We start from the raw sequence: 17,858 nt of genomic DNA on the forward strand, positions 1-17,858 counted from the left end.
TGTGTAGTGACTGCATGCGCTTGGGTTTGAAAGAATGAAATAAGCATTAATGAATGAATAGGGCTAAAAGAGAAAGTAGAGAGAACATGAGGGGGAATGAGATGGAGTGAGATGAGTGAGGGGCAGTGAGATGGAGTGAGGGGGAGTGAGATGGAATGAAGGGGAGTGAGATGAGTGAGATGGAGTGAGATGGAATGAGAGGGGGAGTGAGATGGAGTGAGAGGGAATGAGATGGAACGAGAGGGAGTGGGGGGGAGTGAGATGAGTGAGGGAGAGTGAGATGAGTGAGGGGGAGTGAGATGGAGTGAGGGGGAGTGAGATGAGTGAGGGAGAGTGAGATGGAGTGAGGGGGAGTGAGATAGGGTGAGATGGAATAAGAGGGAGTGAGATGGAATGAGAGGGGGAGTGAGAGGGAGTGAGATGGAGTGGGGGGGAGTGAGGTGGAATGAGAGGGAGTGAGGGGGAGTGAGATGAGTGAGGGGGAGTGAGATAGGGTGAGATGGAATAAGAGGGAGTGAGATGGAATGAGAGGGGGAGTGAGAGGGAGTGAGATGGAGTGGGGGGGAGTGAGATGGAATGAGGGGGAGTGAGATGAGTGAGATGGAGTGAGGTGTGAGATGGAGTGAGATGGAGTGAGAGGGAGTGACTTAGAATAGAGAGAGAGAGAGAGAGAGAGAGAGAGCGAAAGAGAGAGAGAGAGAGCGCGAAAGAGAGAGAGAGAGAGAAAGGGGGGATTGGTGGGAAGAGCGAGAGATACATGAGAGAGAATAGATAGAGGAGTGAAAGAAAGAGAGAGGGAATAAGATGGAGAGAGAGGGAATAAGATGGAGAGAGAGGGAATAAGATGGAGAGAGAGAGGGAATAAGATGGAGAGAGAGAGGGAATAAGATGGAGAGAGAGGGAATAAGATGGAGTGACAGCAGCAAGATTTGTGACCTGTTGTCACAAGAAAAGGGCAACCAGTGAAGAACAAACACCATTGTAAATACAACCCATATTTATGTTGATTTATTTCCCCTTTTGTACTTTAACTATTTGCACATCGTTAAAACACTGTATATAGACATAATATGACATTTGAAGTATCTCTATTCCTTTGGAGTGTAATGTTTACTATTTATTTCACTTTTGTTTATTATCTATTTCATTGGCATGATGCCAATAAAGCCCTTCAATTGAATTTAATTGAGGGAATAAGATGGATAGAGAGAATAAGATGGAGAGAGAGAATAAGATGGAGAGAGGGAATAAGATGGAGAGAGAGAATAAGATGGAGAGAGAGAGGGAATAAGATGGAGAGAGAGAATAAGATGGAGAGAGAGGGAATAAGATGGAGAGAGAGAATAAGATGGAGAGATGGAATAAGATGGAGAGAGAGAGAGAATAAGATGGAGAGAGAGAATAAGATGGAGAGAGAGAATAAGATGGAGAGATGGAATAAGACGGAGAGAGAGAATAAGATGGAGAGAGAGAGAGAATAAGATGGAGAGAGAGAGAATAAGATGGAGAGAGAGAATAAGATGGAGAGAGAGGGAATAAGATGGAGAGAGAGAATAAGCTGGAGAGAGAGAATAAGATGGAGAGATGGAATAAGACGGAGAGAGGGAATAAGATGGCGAGAGAGAGGGCATAAAATGGAGAGAGAGAGGGAATAAAATGGAGAGAGAGAGGGCATAAGATGGAGAGAGAAAGAGAATAAGATGGAGAGAGAGAGGGAATAAAATGGAGAGAGAGAGGGCATAAGATGGAGAGAGAGAGGGAATAAGATGGAGAGAGAGAGGGAATAAGATGGAGAGAGAGAGAGAATAAGATGGAGAGAGAGAGGGAATAAAATGGAGAGAGAGAGGGCATAAGATGGAGAGAGAGAGAGGGCATAAGATGGAGAGAGAGAGAGGGCATAAGATGGAGAGAGAGGGAATAAGACGGAGAGAGAGAGGGAATAAGATGGCGAGAGAGGGAATAAGATGGAGAGAGAGGGAATAAGATGGAGAGGGGGAATAAGATGGAGAGAGAGAGGGCATAAGATGGAGAGAGAGAGGGAATAAGATGGAGAGAGAGAGGGAATAAGATGGAGAGAGAGAGAGAATAAGATGGAGAGAGAGAGGGAATAAAATGGAGAGAGAGAGAGAATAAGATGGAGAGAGGGAATAAGACGGAGAGTGAACTAATTAGATGGAGAGAGAATAAATAAGATGGAGAAAGAGAGGGAATAAAATGGAGAGAGAGAATAAGATGGAGAGAGAGAATAAGATGGAGAGAGAGAGGGCATAAGATGGAGAGAGAGAGGGCATAAGATGGAGAGAGAGGGAATAAGACGGAGAGAGAGAATAAGATGGAGAGAGAGAGGGAATAAGATGGAGAGAGAAAGAGGGCATAAGATGGAGAGAGAGAGAATAAGATGGAGAGAGAGAGGGAATAAGATGGAGAGAGAGAGGGAATAAAATGGAGAGAGGGAATAAGACGGAGGGTGAACTAATTAGATGGAGAGAGAATAAATAAGATGGAGAAAGAGAGGGAATAAAATGGAGAGAGGGAATAAGATGGAGAGAGAACGAATTAGATGGAGAGAGAACAAATAAGATGGAGAGAGGGAATAAGATGAAGAGAGAGAGGGAATAAGATGGAGAGAGAATTAATTAGATGGAGAGAGAACGAATAAGATGGAGAGAGAGAGGAAATAAGATGGAGAGAGAGGGGGAATAAGACGGAGAGAGTGAATAAGATGAAGAGAGAGAGAGGGCATAAGATGGAGAGAGAGAGGGAATAAGATGGAATAATGGCTATTGGGAAAGAGCAGAACAGCATTGTAAAATAACAGGAAATACTGCCAGCCGAATTACACGATCATACCTGCAGAGTTTGGTGTGTGTGTGTGTGTGTGTTGGAGTATTCATACACCTCTGAATACATAAGCCTGACTGACATAATCCTCGACTATGAGGGACCGCCGCCACTGTGTGTGTGTGTGTGTGTGTGTGTACATAAGTGCGTTTGTTGGTGTAAGAATATCAGAATTTATTTGTGTCTTTGTGGTGTGTGTGTGCGCCTGTGTGTACGTGTGTGTATTAGCATGTGTGTGTATTATATGTGTTTCTGTGAGGTGTGTGTGTGTTATATGTGTTTCTGTGAGGTGTGTGTGTGTTATATGTGTTTCTGTGAGGTGTGTGTGTATTATATGTGTTTCTGTGAGGTGTGTGTGTGTTATATGTGTTTCTGTGAGGCGTGTGTGTGTTGGACTACATGTACCAGTAGTTGTCCCAGTGCTTCATAAATCAGTGACGCTGATTTGTGTGTGTGTGTGTGTGTGTGTGTGTGTGTGTGTGTGTGTGTGTGTCTTTGTGTGAATACTTAAACAGAAAGAATGGCTCATGGCATACAAAGGAAGAACATCTCAGTTTTCTCTGTAGTAATCTTTCTTTTCTGACGAGCACAAAACTTCCAAGACTTCTGTGCAGTCGCTCCCACTTGTATGCCTCCTTCCATTTACAGCCATATAATGATTCCCAACTTGCTTTTCTCCCTTGCTCTGGGAAAGAATTAAAGCCAATTATCCAATACATTATTCACTTCTGTACAGTAGATTTGGATGAAAAGACATGAGAAAGACCTGCGAGCCCATTAAGATCAAAGGCAGACTGCTGAAATCTTAGTTGAATGGAGACCAATAGTTTTTTTATGAGGAACTTCCTTCTACTTCAGACCTAGGAGTTCCTCATTCTCTCTGAGAGGGGAGAAGACAAGGTCCGCAAGGCTCCGTCCCATATCTAAACACAGAGGCCCATAGTGCACTACCTTAACCAGGGCCCATAGTGCACTACCTTAACCAGGGCCCATAGTGCACTACCTTAACCAGGGCCCATAGTGCACTACCTTAACCAGGGCCCATAGTGCACTACCTTAACCAGGGCCCATAGTGCACTACCTTAACCGGGGCCCATAGTGCACTACCTTAACCGGGGCCCATAGTGCACTACCTTAACCGGGGCCCATAGTGCACTACCTTAACCGGGGCCCATAGTGCACTACCTTAACCGGGGCCCATAGTGCACTACCTTAACCAGGGCCCATAGTGCACTACCTTAACCAGGGCCCATAGTGCACTACCTTAACCAGGGCCCATAGTGCACTACCTTAACCAGGGCCCATAGTGCACTACCTTAACCAGGGCCCATAGTGCACTACCTTAACCAGGGCCCATAGTGCACTACCTTAACCAGGGCCCATAGTGCACTACCTTAACCAGGGCCCATAGTGCACTACCTTAACCAGGGCCCATAGTGCACTACCTTAACCAGGGCCCATAGTGCACTACCTTAACCAGGGCCCATAGTGCACTACCTTAACCAGGGCCCATAGTGCACTACCTTAACCAGGGCCCATAGTGCACTACCTTAACCAGGGCCCATAGTGCACTACCTTAACCAGGGCCCATAGTGCACTACCTTAACCAGGGCCCATATTGCACTACCTTAACCAGGGCCCATAGTGCACTACCTTAACCAGGGCCCATAGTGCACTACCTTAACCTGAGCCCATAGTGCACTACCTTAACCAGGGCCCATAGTGCACTACCTTAACCTGGGCCCATAGTGCACTACCTTAACCAGGGCCCATAGTGCACTACCTTAACCAGGGCCCATATTGCACTACCTTAACCAGGGCCCATAGTGCACTACCTTAACCAGGGCCCATAGTGCACTACCTTAACCTGAGCCCATAGTGCACTACCTTAACCAGGGCCCATAGTGCACTACCTTAACCAGGGCCCATAGTGCACTACCTTAACCAGGGCCCATAGTGCACTACCTTAACCAGGGCCCATATTGCACTACCTTAACCAGGGCCCATAGTGCACTACCTTAACCAGGGCCCATAGTGCACTACCTTAACCAGGGCCCATAGTGCACTACCTTAACCAGGGCCCGTAGGGGAATAGGGTGCCATTGGGGACGCACCCAGAGTAAGAGAGAAACGGAGAGGGAGGAATAGAGAGATAGAAAGAAAAATAGAAAAAAGACATGGAAGAAGATCTTTATTAGGCCTGGATGATGGTCTGGATGATGGTCTGTATGATGGTCTGGATGATGGTCTGGATGATGGTCTGGATGACGGTCTGGATGACGGTCTGTATGATGGTCTGGATGATGGTCTGTATGATGGTCTGGATGATGGTCTGGATGGTGGCCTGGATGATGGTCTGGATGATGGTATGGATGATGGTCTGTATGATGGTCTGGATGATGGTCTGTATGATGGTCTGGATGATGGTCTGGATGGTGGCCTGGATGATGGTCTGGATGATGGTATGGATGATGGTCTGGATGATGGTCTGGATGATGGTCTGTATGATGGTCTGGATGATGGTCTGGATGATGGTCTGGATGATGGTCTGTATGATGGTCTGGATGATGGTCTGGATGATGGTCTGTATGATGGTCTGGATGATGGTCTGGATGATGGTCTGTATGATGGTCTGGATGATGGTCTGGATGGTGGCCTGGATGATGGTCTGGATGATGGTATGGATGATGGTCTGGATGGTGGTCTGGATGATGGTCTTGGATGATGGTCTGATGATGGTCTGGATGATGGTCTGGATGATGGTCTGATGATGGTCTGGATGATGGTCTGGATGATGGTCTGATGATGGTCTGATGGCCTGGATGATGGTCTGGATGATGGTCTGCTGATGGTCTGCATGATGGTCTGCTGATGGTCTGGATGATGGTCTGCTGATGGTCTGGATGATGGTATGGATGGTGGTCTGGATGATGGTCTGGATGATGGTCTGATGATGGTCTAGATGATGGTCTGGATGATGTTCTGCTGATGGTCTGGATGATGGTCTGATGATGGTCTGGTGATGGTCTAGATGATGGTCTGGATGATGTTCTGCTGATGGTCTGGATGATGGTCTGGATGATGGTCTGATGATGGTCTGGTGATGGTCTGGATGATGGTCTGATGATGGTCTGATGATGGTCTGGTGATGGTCTGGATGATGGTCTGATGATGGTCTGGATGATGGTCTGGATGATGGTCTGATGATGGTCTGGATGATGGTCTGATGATGGTCTGATGATGGTCTGGATGATGGTCTGGATGATGGTCTGATGATGGTCTGGATGATGGTCTGGTGATGGTCTGATGATGGTCTGATGATGGTCTGGATGATGGTCTGGATGATGGTCTGGATGATGGTCTGATGATGGTCTGGATGATGGTCTGGATGATGGTCTGGATGATGGTCTGATGATGGTCTGGATGATGTTCTGCTGATGGTCTGGATGATGGTCCGATGATGGCCTTGACGATGGTCTGATGATGGCCTTGATAATGGTCTGATGATGGCCTTGACGATGGTCTGATGATGGCCTTGATGATGGCCTTGATGATGGTCTGATGATGTCTCACGCTGGTATTAACTCAATGTTAGTGTTATAATTAATTCAATGTATTCAGAGAATCAATGTAGAGCTGTCGACCCAGTGTTTCCTCACGCAGCAGGGACTAGGTGGGAGGCAGGGCTGCAGTCAGATACCCTGTATTGTTCCATATTTACATGTCGGAGTGCGGCTGAGAGCTGGCTGCAGCCCTTGACATTGCTCTCCTCAGGTGCCGAGGGACTTCCCAGGTAGTCTAAACGGATGACTGTTTTCCACTTACAGAAAAAGAGTTTGTTGTCTGTGAGCTGTTTTCTACCTATTAAAAGTTTATTAGGAGGCAAAAAAAGGACAGCATAGATTCCTATATAGATTATAGATCTTGTCTTTCTGTGAATTGTGATATTAAAGGGACAGTTCAATCAAAAAATGTTTGTCAGTTTCTTTCAGACAACTTTCTCAAGAGTGGTCCAATGCCGAGATGAAATGCTATATGCCTCAATCCCAAATAAACGGGGAGCCTTTAGATGGTGCCTATATTTCATATTCATGTGTGATTGAGGCATACTGTATGTTACAGTAATAACAGTGGCTGGAAATAAACAAAAGATGGCAAGGGGCAGATAGCATGTTTGCCTAATTTCAGTTTATGTGACAAAACAAGCAGTGTATAGAATCATCGTACCCTCTAAACTACTGTGAAATATTTTTTTTCAATAACCAAAAATATTGTATTTTCAGATGATTAAAGCTGGTGTACAAAACCCATAAAGTAAAAAGACACAAAAACTAAACTTAAGGAGAGGAAGCAGAAATAGTGCACGTAGAACGGATCTACCACTTATCAGACTTGCTTTCAATGAGAATGTCTATGTGCACTTAGTCGGGTGCGCACAAAGCTACATACTGAACCTTTAAAAGTTTGTAAACATTTGACAAAAGTTTTATTTTTGAATTAACTATCGCTTAAACATAGAAATTCATTTTGAATTGGTTCCTGTACCAGAGTTGGACATTGTCTCAATCGAAACACCTTCAAAATAACAACCCTATTCAGCACTATAGACAGTAACATCTTGGAGCAATACTTCTCCAATTTGACATAGAAATGCGTAGCTTCAGAATGATTGTATCAGGAGAGCCTTGGGATAAAATAGCCTTGGGATAAAATAGCCTTGGGATAAAATAGCATTGGGATAAAATAGCCTTGGGATAAAATAGCCTTGGGATAAAATAGCATTGGGATAAAATAGCCTTGGGATAAAATAGCCTTGGGATAAAATAGCCTTGGGATAAAATAGCTTTCTTTGAAGTGTGTGTGTGTGAGAGAGCACAAGCGTTTTGTGAGGTGTGTGTGTGTGTGTGTGTATGGTAGCTGTTGTGAGAGGTGTGTGTGTGTGTGTGTGCGTGTGTGTGTGGTAGCTGTTGTGAGAGGTGTGTGTGTGTGTGTGTGTGTGCGTGTGTCTGTGCGTGTGGTAGCTGTTGTGAGAGGTGTGTGTGTGTGTGTGTGTGTTTGTGTGTATGGTAGCTGTTGTGAGAGGTGTGTGTGTGTATGAGAGCTGTTAGGAGCGAGAAAGATGAGAGTGATAATTGGGTTTATCTTCCGATCTCTCTCTCTTCCTCTGCATCTCTCTCCCTCTTCCTCTCTCTCTCTCTCTCTTCCTCTGCATCTCTCTCCCTCATCCTCTCTCTCTCTTTTCCTCTGCATCTCTCTCCCTCTTCCTCTCCCTCTCTCCCTCTCTCTCTCTCTTTTCCTCTTCCTCTCTCTCTCTCTCTCTCGCTGTGGGTGTACACTCATCCCTTGCTGAAGTGCTGCCTTTCTTTCAACTAGAACACCAATGAAAGAGTGTCCTCTGTACAGAAGCCATCAGCACCAACCTTCCTCCTCCTCTTCCTCCTCCTCATTCTCCTTGCAGACAGCAGGGGGGGAAAGTCTGTTTCCATGACAATGGTAGAATTAAGGGCGCAGGTGCGCAATCCCAAAATGACATTGGACTCGAGCCTGAATGACATGATAAATCACCTTCAATGATTTGACACTGGGCACTGTCTCGAACATCAAGGTGGGGGTGTAGAAAAAAAATCGAGTATTTTTTGGGATGTTCTTATCAGGGGGAAAGACTCAGTGGACACAGTGCACAAGGTTATCGACAAGAAAACAGCGGCACAGTAAATTGGTGAAAGCTTTTGATAAGGTATTTTTATTCTTAAACAATCACTAACTTCATTCTGAATTTAAATATCAATGCATTTTTTTTTTATCTCACAATTCATAATGCATAAATGCGTGTGTTCCATTGACAGTTAAATCATTTCCCAAACCAAAATATAAATATAATATCCATTTACACAGTATTGAGCCCCTGGGCAGTCCCTCTGGCGTTTTCATTTTGTCCCCAAAAGTGTTCTCTTTGTTCACTTCTATTACACCTATTTTACTCTCACTCTCTATCCTCAACCCCTCCTTTCTCTGTAAAGTACATCCATTTTTCATGCAATGCTTCGTCGCAATCCCCCCCCCCCCCCCCCAGTAGTATGAAGTTGCAGGTACATGCTGATTTAAGGTCCGTTTTGCGTCCCCACCACTTCATGGTAGCAGTTAGGATATATCCACCACTTCATGGTAGCAGTTAGGATATATCCACCACTTCATGGTAGCAGTTAGGATATATCCACCACTTCATGGTTAAGGTTAGGATATACCCACCACTTCATGGTTAAGGTTAGGATATACCCACCACGTCATGGTTAAGGTTAGGATATACCCACCACGTCATGGTTAAGGTTAGGATATACCCACCACTTCATGGTTAAGGTTAGGATATACCCACCACGTCATGGTTAAGGTTAGGATATACCCACCACTTCATGGTTAAGGTTAGGATATACCCACCACTTCATGGTTAAGGTTAGGATATACCCACCACGTCATGGTTAAGGTTAGGATATACCCACCACTTCATGCAGTGGTTCCCAAACTCGGTCCTGTGGCCCCCACTGGGTGTACGTTTTGTTTATTACCCCTGACACTACACAGCTGATTCAAATAATCAAAGCTTGATGATGAGTTGATTATTTGAATCAGCTGTGTAGTGCTAGGGACAAAAAACCAAAACGTGCACCCCTCGGGGTCACCGAGGACCGAGTTTGGGAAACGCTGACCTAATGATTAAAGTTAGAACTAAAGGAGAGTAAGCTGATCCTAGATCTGTGCTTGTGGACTACCTATAGTGAAGCAGCTACTGCAGAACTGTGCCCGCTCTCTCCAGACCCCAGTGGAAGACTTGTGAATAGTAATTTTTTCAGTTCTCCGACACAGAGCGATACCCTGTGCTGGTCTTCCTGCCACAGTTAGAAGTGGACGTGTCTGACATGACACCCTGACATCCCTTAACTCATGTCCTGGCCTGACCCCCCCCCAGACCCCCCACTTTGCCACCAACACCCCCGACCCAACCGCCCCAAGACCACACCTTTGGCCAGGTTTTGTGCATTGGGCGCTTGGCAAGGGTGGCCCGCCTTGTTGTCGGACTCCGTTCATTGGACTGGAGTGGGACTTCCTGAGTTAGACGAACGATAGGATCAGTGGATTGCTCCTCCACGGGTGATTTGTCTATATTGGTGATGAGGGGGGGGGGTGGGTTCTTCCCTTCCTTAACAACTGGTTTGACATTCGTGTTTCTCCTTTGTATATACAGCCATTCTCCTACATTTGATTTATGAAATGACAGGGTCTCGTTTCCACAATGCAGCAAATGGCTCATTTAATGGCTCACCAAACCTACTGCAATGGAAGCCATTGGGATGCCAGCCTCTACTGAGATGGAAGCCATTAGGATGCCAGCCCCTACTGAGATGGAAGCCATTAGGATGCCAGCCCCTACTGAGATGGAAGCCATTAGGATGCCAGCCCCTACTGAGATGGAAGTCATTGGGATGCCAGCCTGGAAGTACAAAACAGTGACATGTTTACAGACTCTCAGGGCAAACGCACCTTCTGGCGTCCAAATGTTTTGTTTCCCTGTGTTTTGTATGGCTGGGCTCCATCCTGTTGCATTGTGGTAGGCTGTTCTTGAGTACAGTATCGTAGGTGAAATGTTAACAATGAAAGAGGAGGGTTTCCCAGGGGCTTTGTCCAAAATTCTCTTAAAAGACTTCCTTTATTTTTTTTTCCTTTACCTCGTATATATAAAGATATAAAGAGACTACTTTTATGAAATGAATACGCCACACCCCATCAACAGGACACAAGGAGAGGAAGCTTCTTAAGAGTATTGGGACGAATACTTGTCTGATCTGCAAGACCTGCCGGCAATCCAACCTTCGCTGATGCATACAGTACTATGTCTATGTCTTGCCCTTAAACAAGCCACAACTTGCCTCCCTAAGGACATGTCCATGATTTATTTGTTACCGCCTAAAAGCATTCTCTGATCACTTTGAACAAAGTCTTTGTCAAGGCGCATGCAGAGGTGAAATACACCAGTTCCACCTATTCATAAAATAATCCTTGATTGGCGGATGCTAGCCAAGTTTCCCTCTGTTTTCTGGAGAGAATGACATTTACTCCCATAGGATTGGCCAAGCCAGTTCATATTAGAGACAAATCCCCTTAGTAGTGCTGTTCACCTAACGAAAACAACCAGAAGTTCTATCTACCTTTTCCCCTCCTGCCTATAAACACGTTGCCAGAGTATTGATGCTATTACAAGGCTATCCTTTCCTGTTTCTTTTCCCTCCTGACCATTGAGTTGACAGGGCGGGATTGTTGAGAGTAATGGTGCGTTCGAGTGGTCCTCGGAATCTCTGTATTTCCCAGTTGGTGGAGTTGTAAATTATGGCATGAGTGCGCTCGTGTACTAATGAAGTCGGAATAACTCTTCAACCAATGAGATTCTAGCTAGATGGCTAATCTAGCTAAAGTTGCCCACGTTGACAATGTGTCAAACTATATACTGTACGGATCCACTAAGCTACGTTAATCACATGGTTAAGGTTGTAAATTGTTTTCTTCTACCGTCTAGTGGTTGAAAAGGTGAAGAGCCAGTGATGAAACGTCACAACTCTGGACCATGTTTCCCACTTGTGACTCAGACTTTGAGGGTCGTTCAAGTGGTTATTTCCGAGTCGGGAACTTGTATTTCCACATTTCCGATAGCACTCCAACGCACCATAATATGGTAGATGCCTGCTGTGATGCTTGGTGGAGTAGCCCCTCCATATTGCTTTTAGTTGTCTAGTCCTGTAATACCGAAGAGTGTGAGGAGACTCCAAATTAGAGTATTGAGATCCACCCAACGTATTCCTCACCGAAAGGACATCACCTGAGCAAAACCCATCCCACCCACCCATACCTGTTCCTTCCGAGCCCAACAACGAGCTCTCATATACATTACATGTTTACCCTCACACCAGTGTATGCAGTGTGAAAGGGCATTCACTGTCACGCAATATGAAAACAAACAATTTTTCAAACTTCTACAGTCTCAAACGAAAAACAGAATAACAATGATACTAAAATTGGGATGATGAATTAGTCAACACATACATAATATTATTATTATTGGACAATAACACTTGTGAAGGTGTCATAGCATTCATAAAATCAACGCATGGGAAATCAAACATGTGTTTAAAGCGAATTTTTCACAGCATAAAATGAAAACGATAGATATTTGTATTGTGAAGAGACCACCATTTCTTTGTCTTGTCACAGCTTTTTTTCTTCTTTTTTTGCATAAAACGTAGGTCAAGTCCTGATTGAAAATGTTTGTAGTCGCTTTTTGTTTTCCTCTGGGTTTGTCTTGATATTTGTCTAAAAGATTTTCACAGGCAAGAGTTTTTTTGTGGTCTTGGGTGTAGCTTCTCCCCCTCGTGGCGGTCCATCCCTTCAGAGGGCATGGTGGCGAAGGGGGTTTGTGGCCCCTCCCCCCTCTGTTTAAGAGAGGGGGGACCGGGCCCCCTAGTGGCCCCCCACCCTTGGGGCCCTGCTGCTAGGAGTTCTGGTTGACAGCTTTCCCTCCGTTCATGGTGGGAGTCCCTGAGTTCTTCCTGGAGCGCTGTTTCTCCTCGATCTCATGCAGCGACGGCTCCCTGTACATACACACTGCAGGACGTGTATGTAGTAGAGGAAGAAGCAGGAAGCAGGGGGGATAGAGGGGAACATGGAGGATAAATAACGAGGAGATGGATGGGCAGACAGAGAGACAAATTCAGATCGAGCTCAGGGACTCCCACAGAGTGGATGAAGTTTCTCTTGCAACCTGTTCTGAAAAAAAATATTAAATATATTTCCTTAAAAATTAAACGCCCTGTGTTGGGTGCTTAGTTTTTCTCCATTGATATGTTGTAGGCAGGGGTTGGAACCAATATTATTTTTCAACCATATTTTTCTTTGTTCTGTTCCACTGTTCTGACCAGGAAAAGAAAGTTCTGGACCAGTTCGAATCCTAAATAAATAACCATTTACATCGCTCCTTTCTGTTCCTATTTTAAAACTCTTAAATCCATAAACATTTGTACATTTAGCTCGACATTTAATTACTTCACCAATGGATAGAGCAGCTTGCTATGGAGCGCGAAAGCTATTTACAGTTGAAGTCGGAAGTTTACATAGACTTATGTTGGAGTCATTAAAACTAGTTTTTCAACCACAAATTTCTTGTTCACAAACTATAGTTTTGGAAAGTCGGTTAGGACATCTACTTTGTGCATGACACAAGTAATTTTTCCAACAATTGTTTACAGACAGATTATTTCACTTATAATTCACTGTATCACAAATCCAGTGGGTCAGAAGTTTACATAACCTAAGTTGACTGTGCCTTTAAACAGCTTGGAAAATTCCAGAAAATGATGTCATGGCTTTAGAAGCTTCTGATAGGCTAATTGACATAATTTGAGTCAATTGGAGGTGTACCTGTGGATGTATTTCAAGGCCTTCATTCAAACTCAGTGCCTCTTTGCTTGACATCATGGGAAAAACAAAAGAAATCAGCCAAGACCTCAGAAAAACAATTGTAGACCTCCATAAGTCTGGTTCATCCTTGGGAGCAATTTCCAAATGCCTGAAGGTACCACATTCATCTGTACAAACAATAGTACGCAAGTATAAACACCATGGGACCACGCAGCCGTCATACCGCTCAGGAAGGAGACTCGTTCTGTCTCCTAGAGATGAACGTACTTTGGTGTGAAAAGTGCAAATCAATCCCAGAACAACAGTAAAGGACCTTGTGAAGATGCTGGAGGAAACAGGTACAAAAGTATCTATATCCACAGTAAAACGAGTCCTATAGCGACATAACCTGAAAGTCCGCTCAGCAAGAAAGAAGCTACTGCTCCACAACCGCCATAAAAAAGCCAGACTACGATTTGCAACTGCACATGGGGACAAAGATAGTACTTTTTGGAGAAATGTCCTCTGGTCTGATGAAACAAAAATAGAACTGTTTGGCCATAATGACCATCGTTATGTTAGGAGGAAAAAGGGGGCGGCTTGCAAGCCGAAGAACACCATCCCAACCGTGAAGCACAGGGGTGGCAGCATCATGTTGTGGGGGTGCTTTGCTGAAGGAGGGACTGGTGCACTTCACAAAATAGATGGCATCATGAGGGGGGACAATTATGTGGATATATTAAAGCAACATCTCAAGACATCAGTCAGGAAGTTAAAGCTTGGTCGCAAATGGGTCTTCCAAATGGACAATGACCCAAAGCATACTTCCAAAGTTGTGGCAAAATGGCTCAAGGACAACAAAGTCAAGGTATTGGAGTGGCCATCACAAAGCCCTGACCTCAATCCTATAGAAAATTTGTGGGCAGAACTGAAAAGCGTGTGTGAGCAAGGAGGCCTACAAACCTGACTCAGTTACACCAGCTCTGTCAGGAGGAATGGGCCAAAATTCACCCAACTTATTGTGGGTAATTTGTGGAAGGCTACCCAAAACGTTTGACCCAAGTTAAACATTTTTTAAGCAATGCTACAAAATACTAATTGAGTGTATGTAAACTTCTGACCCACTGGGAATGTGATGAAATAAATAAATGCTGAAATAAATCATTCTACTATTATTCTGACATTTCACATTCTTAAAATAAAGTGGTGATCCTAACTGACCTAAGACAGGGTATTTTTACTCTGATTAAATTTCAAGAATTGTATAAAACTGAGTTTAAATGTATTTGGCTAAGGTGTATGTAAACTTCCGACATCAACTGTATATGCATTAGACATACAAGTGTAGTGTAGGGTGTGGCGTAGGACTGACATTTTGTGTGTGTGGAGAGCTGGGCATGAAGCGCTAGGCATCTTGTTGTTATGACGTGCATTATCTGAATTAGGCCCACAGTATTATACCTAGGGAGGAGCGGCTTCTATGGAGGAACTTTGAATGTCTTTGAACTTCAGAGAGTTGGTTTAACTATCGTCGGACTAGAACTAGCCATTGACCATGACTCAGTTCCATTACATTTCACATAATGCCGCCTAGGGTTTTCGAGAGCTAGACCAGAGCTAGCTAACAAGCGAGCTAACTAACAAGCTTGTGTGTGCAGAGAGGAACCAGAATTAAAATAAAAACACATCTTACCTTTTTTGTAGTAACTACATCCAATGTGAAACGTGATAACTATAGTCTCCTTAACTAGCATTGATAAAGTGAATCCATTGTTCTCTAGTAAACATCTCTCTCCCTCATTTCTGAATCACGTCTGTAATGTCAGCGCATATTGCGTCATGATTGCAAGATGTCCCGATATCTTTTCCAACTGTCCTGTTATCTGGTTTTAATGTCCATTCTAGAATGCCCTTCTAGCCAATCAAAAACGAGTATTAAACAATGCTTTGGTTTAATTCGATATTAAACTGATTATGGCAGTAGGCAGATATGCAATAGTCATGTAAACACCTTACTCTGCTTATCTTAATCAGCGTGAGATCAAACTCAAAGTAAGCACCAGCTGAGCGACTCTCCCTCTTTAGCGCAAGTGACGTGAGTTCGGAAACAACTGAATGTATGCGTCTTAGAAGTCGTTTTCACATACAAACGTCATATGTCCGAATTCAGCATCAAATATGGTTCCCAAAAATAACATGGCCGCTGTGGTAGAATGTTTATTTTGATTGGCGATTTTCTGCATTTATCAAAGTCCCATCACATAGCCTGATCTCAGATGTGTCCATGTAAACAGGATTATTAGGGAAATAGTTTTTCTTGCAAAGCATGTAAACGTATTAATCAAATTATTATATTCATCTTACTATTTGCAATGATTGCATTATTGTGTGCATGTAACCGTACTCAGTGAGGGCTTTGTAAAGGCGCTTTGTTGCGTTTTTTGTGGGACTGGAAATAAATGCCCGGAACGTAAAATAACGTTATTAACCGGTTCCCACGCTTTTAAAATACGGTTCTGTTCCAGGACAGTATAGATCACTTTCGTTCTCGGTTCTGTTCCTTGAAAAATTATGTTATTTTCCGATTCCAACCCCTGATTTTGGGTCACTTTGAGACCTTGGTGGAGTATGAGGTACTGCTGGGATGTCTACTAATGGGTTTTAAGAGTCAGGACTCAGGTCCTTTAAAAACAGTTTATAAAGTATAGTGCTTGCTTTAGATTAGGTAGCTGATATAGTCTAATATAGATAAGTATCTATATTAAACACCTTATACATTATCTTATAAACCAACAATAAATCATTTAAAGGCCCAGTGCAGTCAAAAAACGTGATTTCCTGTGCTTTATATATATTTCCACACTAAGTCCCATAAGAATTATCGGAGGATGTGCTCTACCTTTACCTGCCTTGTGTTTGTGTAAATGACATTCCATATGTCCTATTTATATATGAAAACTGTACATATTCATTGAGAACTTTATAAATCACTGGATGTAATAATTTGTGAAATTTGTGAAAATTATGATAATGCCTTTTCAGTGTAACAGCTGTTTTGGCAAGAGTTTTGATGACGTCACCGTGCAGTAAATTAGTTAATAGACAAATAAGAGAGTTCCAAACCTCTCTGCCAATAACAGTTCGTTTTCATTTTTCCCCTCCCCAATCAAACCCCTCCCAGACAGTCCTAGCTAAATTCTTACTTGAGAAATAGCTATTTGCTAAGAAGCTTTTTGACCAATCACAGTAAGGTAGCAGAAATAATTTTATATTAAGAATATATATATATTTTTAAGTCTGCATTGGACCTTTAAAATTGTTAACAAATGTGTGAATAATTAACTTATTGACATTTAAAAATGTAGGAAAACTGATTAATAAAATGGTGGGCAGACCATTTCTAAATTCCATATAAATGATTTATTAACTGGACATAATTATAAAGCGTTAACCACTTTTGTGAGTATTCCATTGGTTCCAATTGTACCAAGTGAAGTGAATCAAAAGCAGATAAATGATTTGAAAGTATTTGACAACATAGGTCCAACATTATCTGCCAGGGGCCTTGTTCATAAAACTTTTTATACTTCATTTTAGCATGAGGAATATTTTTTTTGCGCCAGAGTGAAGAAATGCAATTTGGAAAATGTGTATAGACTGCTAATGTTATAACACAAGCATGTTTCATTTATAAATCATGAAATGTCATGCAAAATCCCAAGTAAAATCATGAAATGTCATGCAAAATCCCAAGTAAATCATGAAATTTTCCCAATGTGAAGTTCAACATTTATAAATCGCAAACGTTACCATGGATTTCATCGTACGCACAATGTACGATCAAATCTGTGCGTAAGCACATTTTATAAATGAGGCCCCCCCTCTGATTTCACCATATTGGGCTTCAACCAACTTACTCCAGGCGATCAAAACCTGCAAAAGACAATACACAGATGAGACGGCAGAGACATTCAGATGCCTTACCTTCAATGGGCCTGGGGACAAAGTGTGATGAGGGCTTGGTCTTCTTGACCCTGTTCCCCTTCATGACCTGGCCTTCCTTGGTAAGGCCCAGGAACCAGGCCCGACCGGACTCCTGCTGCCGGTACACAGTGGACGAGTAGATCACGTAGTAATTCTCAAACACCGACTCCTTAAACTTGCACTCCGGCGTGAACATTTCCTGTTTTGGTGCCAAACAACAAAGGGAGTTTGTTGTTACAGTAATGTTCATGAAGTCCGGGTCAAAGTTCAGGAAGTCGGATCATGGTCAGTAGGGTACACCGACGCAAAACATTTTGTAACAGAAAATTGAAATCTGTGTACTTATTGGACAAGGTCAGATTTCACTCTCCCGTTTCAAACAATTTTCTCCCCACTGAACATGACGAGGCATGTGAGGGTTGTTGTTGAGTTACGAGACGGGTTGAGTTACGAGACGGGTTGAGTTACGAGACGGGTTGAGTTACGAGACGGGTTGAGTTACGAGACGGGTTGAGTTACGAGACGGGTTGAGTTACGAGACGGGTTGAGTTACGAGATGGGTTGAGTTACGAGATGGGTTGAGTTACGAGACG

The 17,858-nt window shown here is 43.5% G+C and overlaps 1 protein-coding gene across 4 annotated transcripts in view; it reads right to left on the reverse strand.

Annotated features, from left to right (window-relative positions):
- Positions 1-12,080: 12,080 nt before the first annotated feature.
- The window catches only part of LOC139559631 (fibroblast growth factor 12-like), a 76,279-nt gene continuing 70,501 nt past the window's right edge, over positions 12,081-17,858 (reverse strand). For all 4 annotated transcript variants that reach the window (XM_071375791.1, XM_071375790.1, XM_071375786.1 and 1 more), the window contains 2 exons: positions 17,266-17,464; positions 12,081-12,489 (listed from right to left, as the gene is read on the reverse strand). In XM_071375791.1, the coding sequence (XP_071231892.1) occupies positions 12,377-12,489; positions 17,266-17,464 (312 nt within the window). In that variant the 3' untranslated portion in view covers positions 12,081-12,376. The remainder of the gene's footprint in view (positions 12,490-17,265; positions 17,465-17,858) is intronic.

Source organism: Salvelinus alpinus, chromosome 30 (assembly GCF_045679555.1).
Source record: "Salvelinus alpinus chromosome 30, SLU_Salpinus.1, whole genome shotgun sequence".
In the NCBI taxonomy this organism is placed as follows: domain Eukaryota; kingdom Metazoa; phylum Chordata; class Actinopteri; order Salmoniformes; family Salmonidae; genus Salvelinus; species Salvelinus alpinus.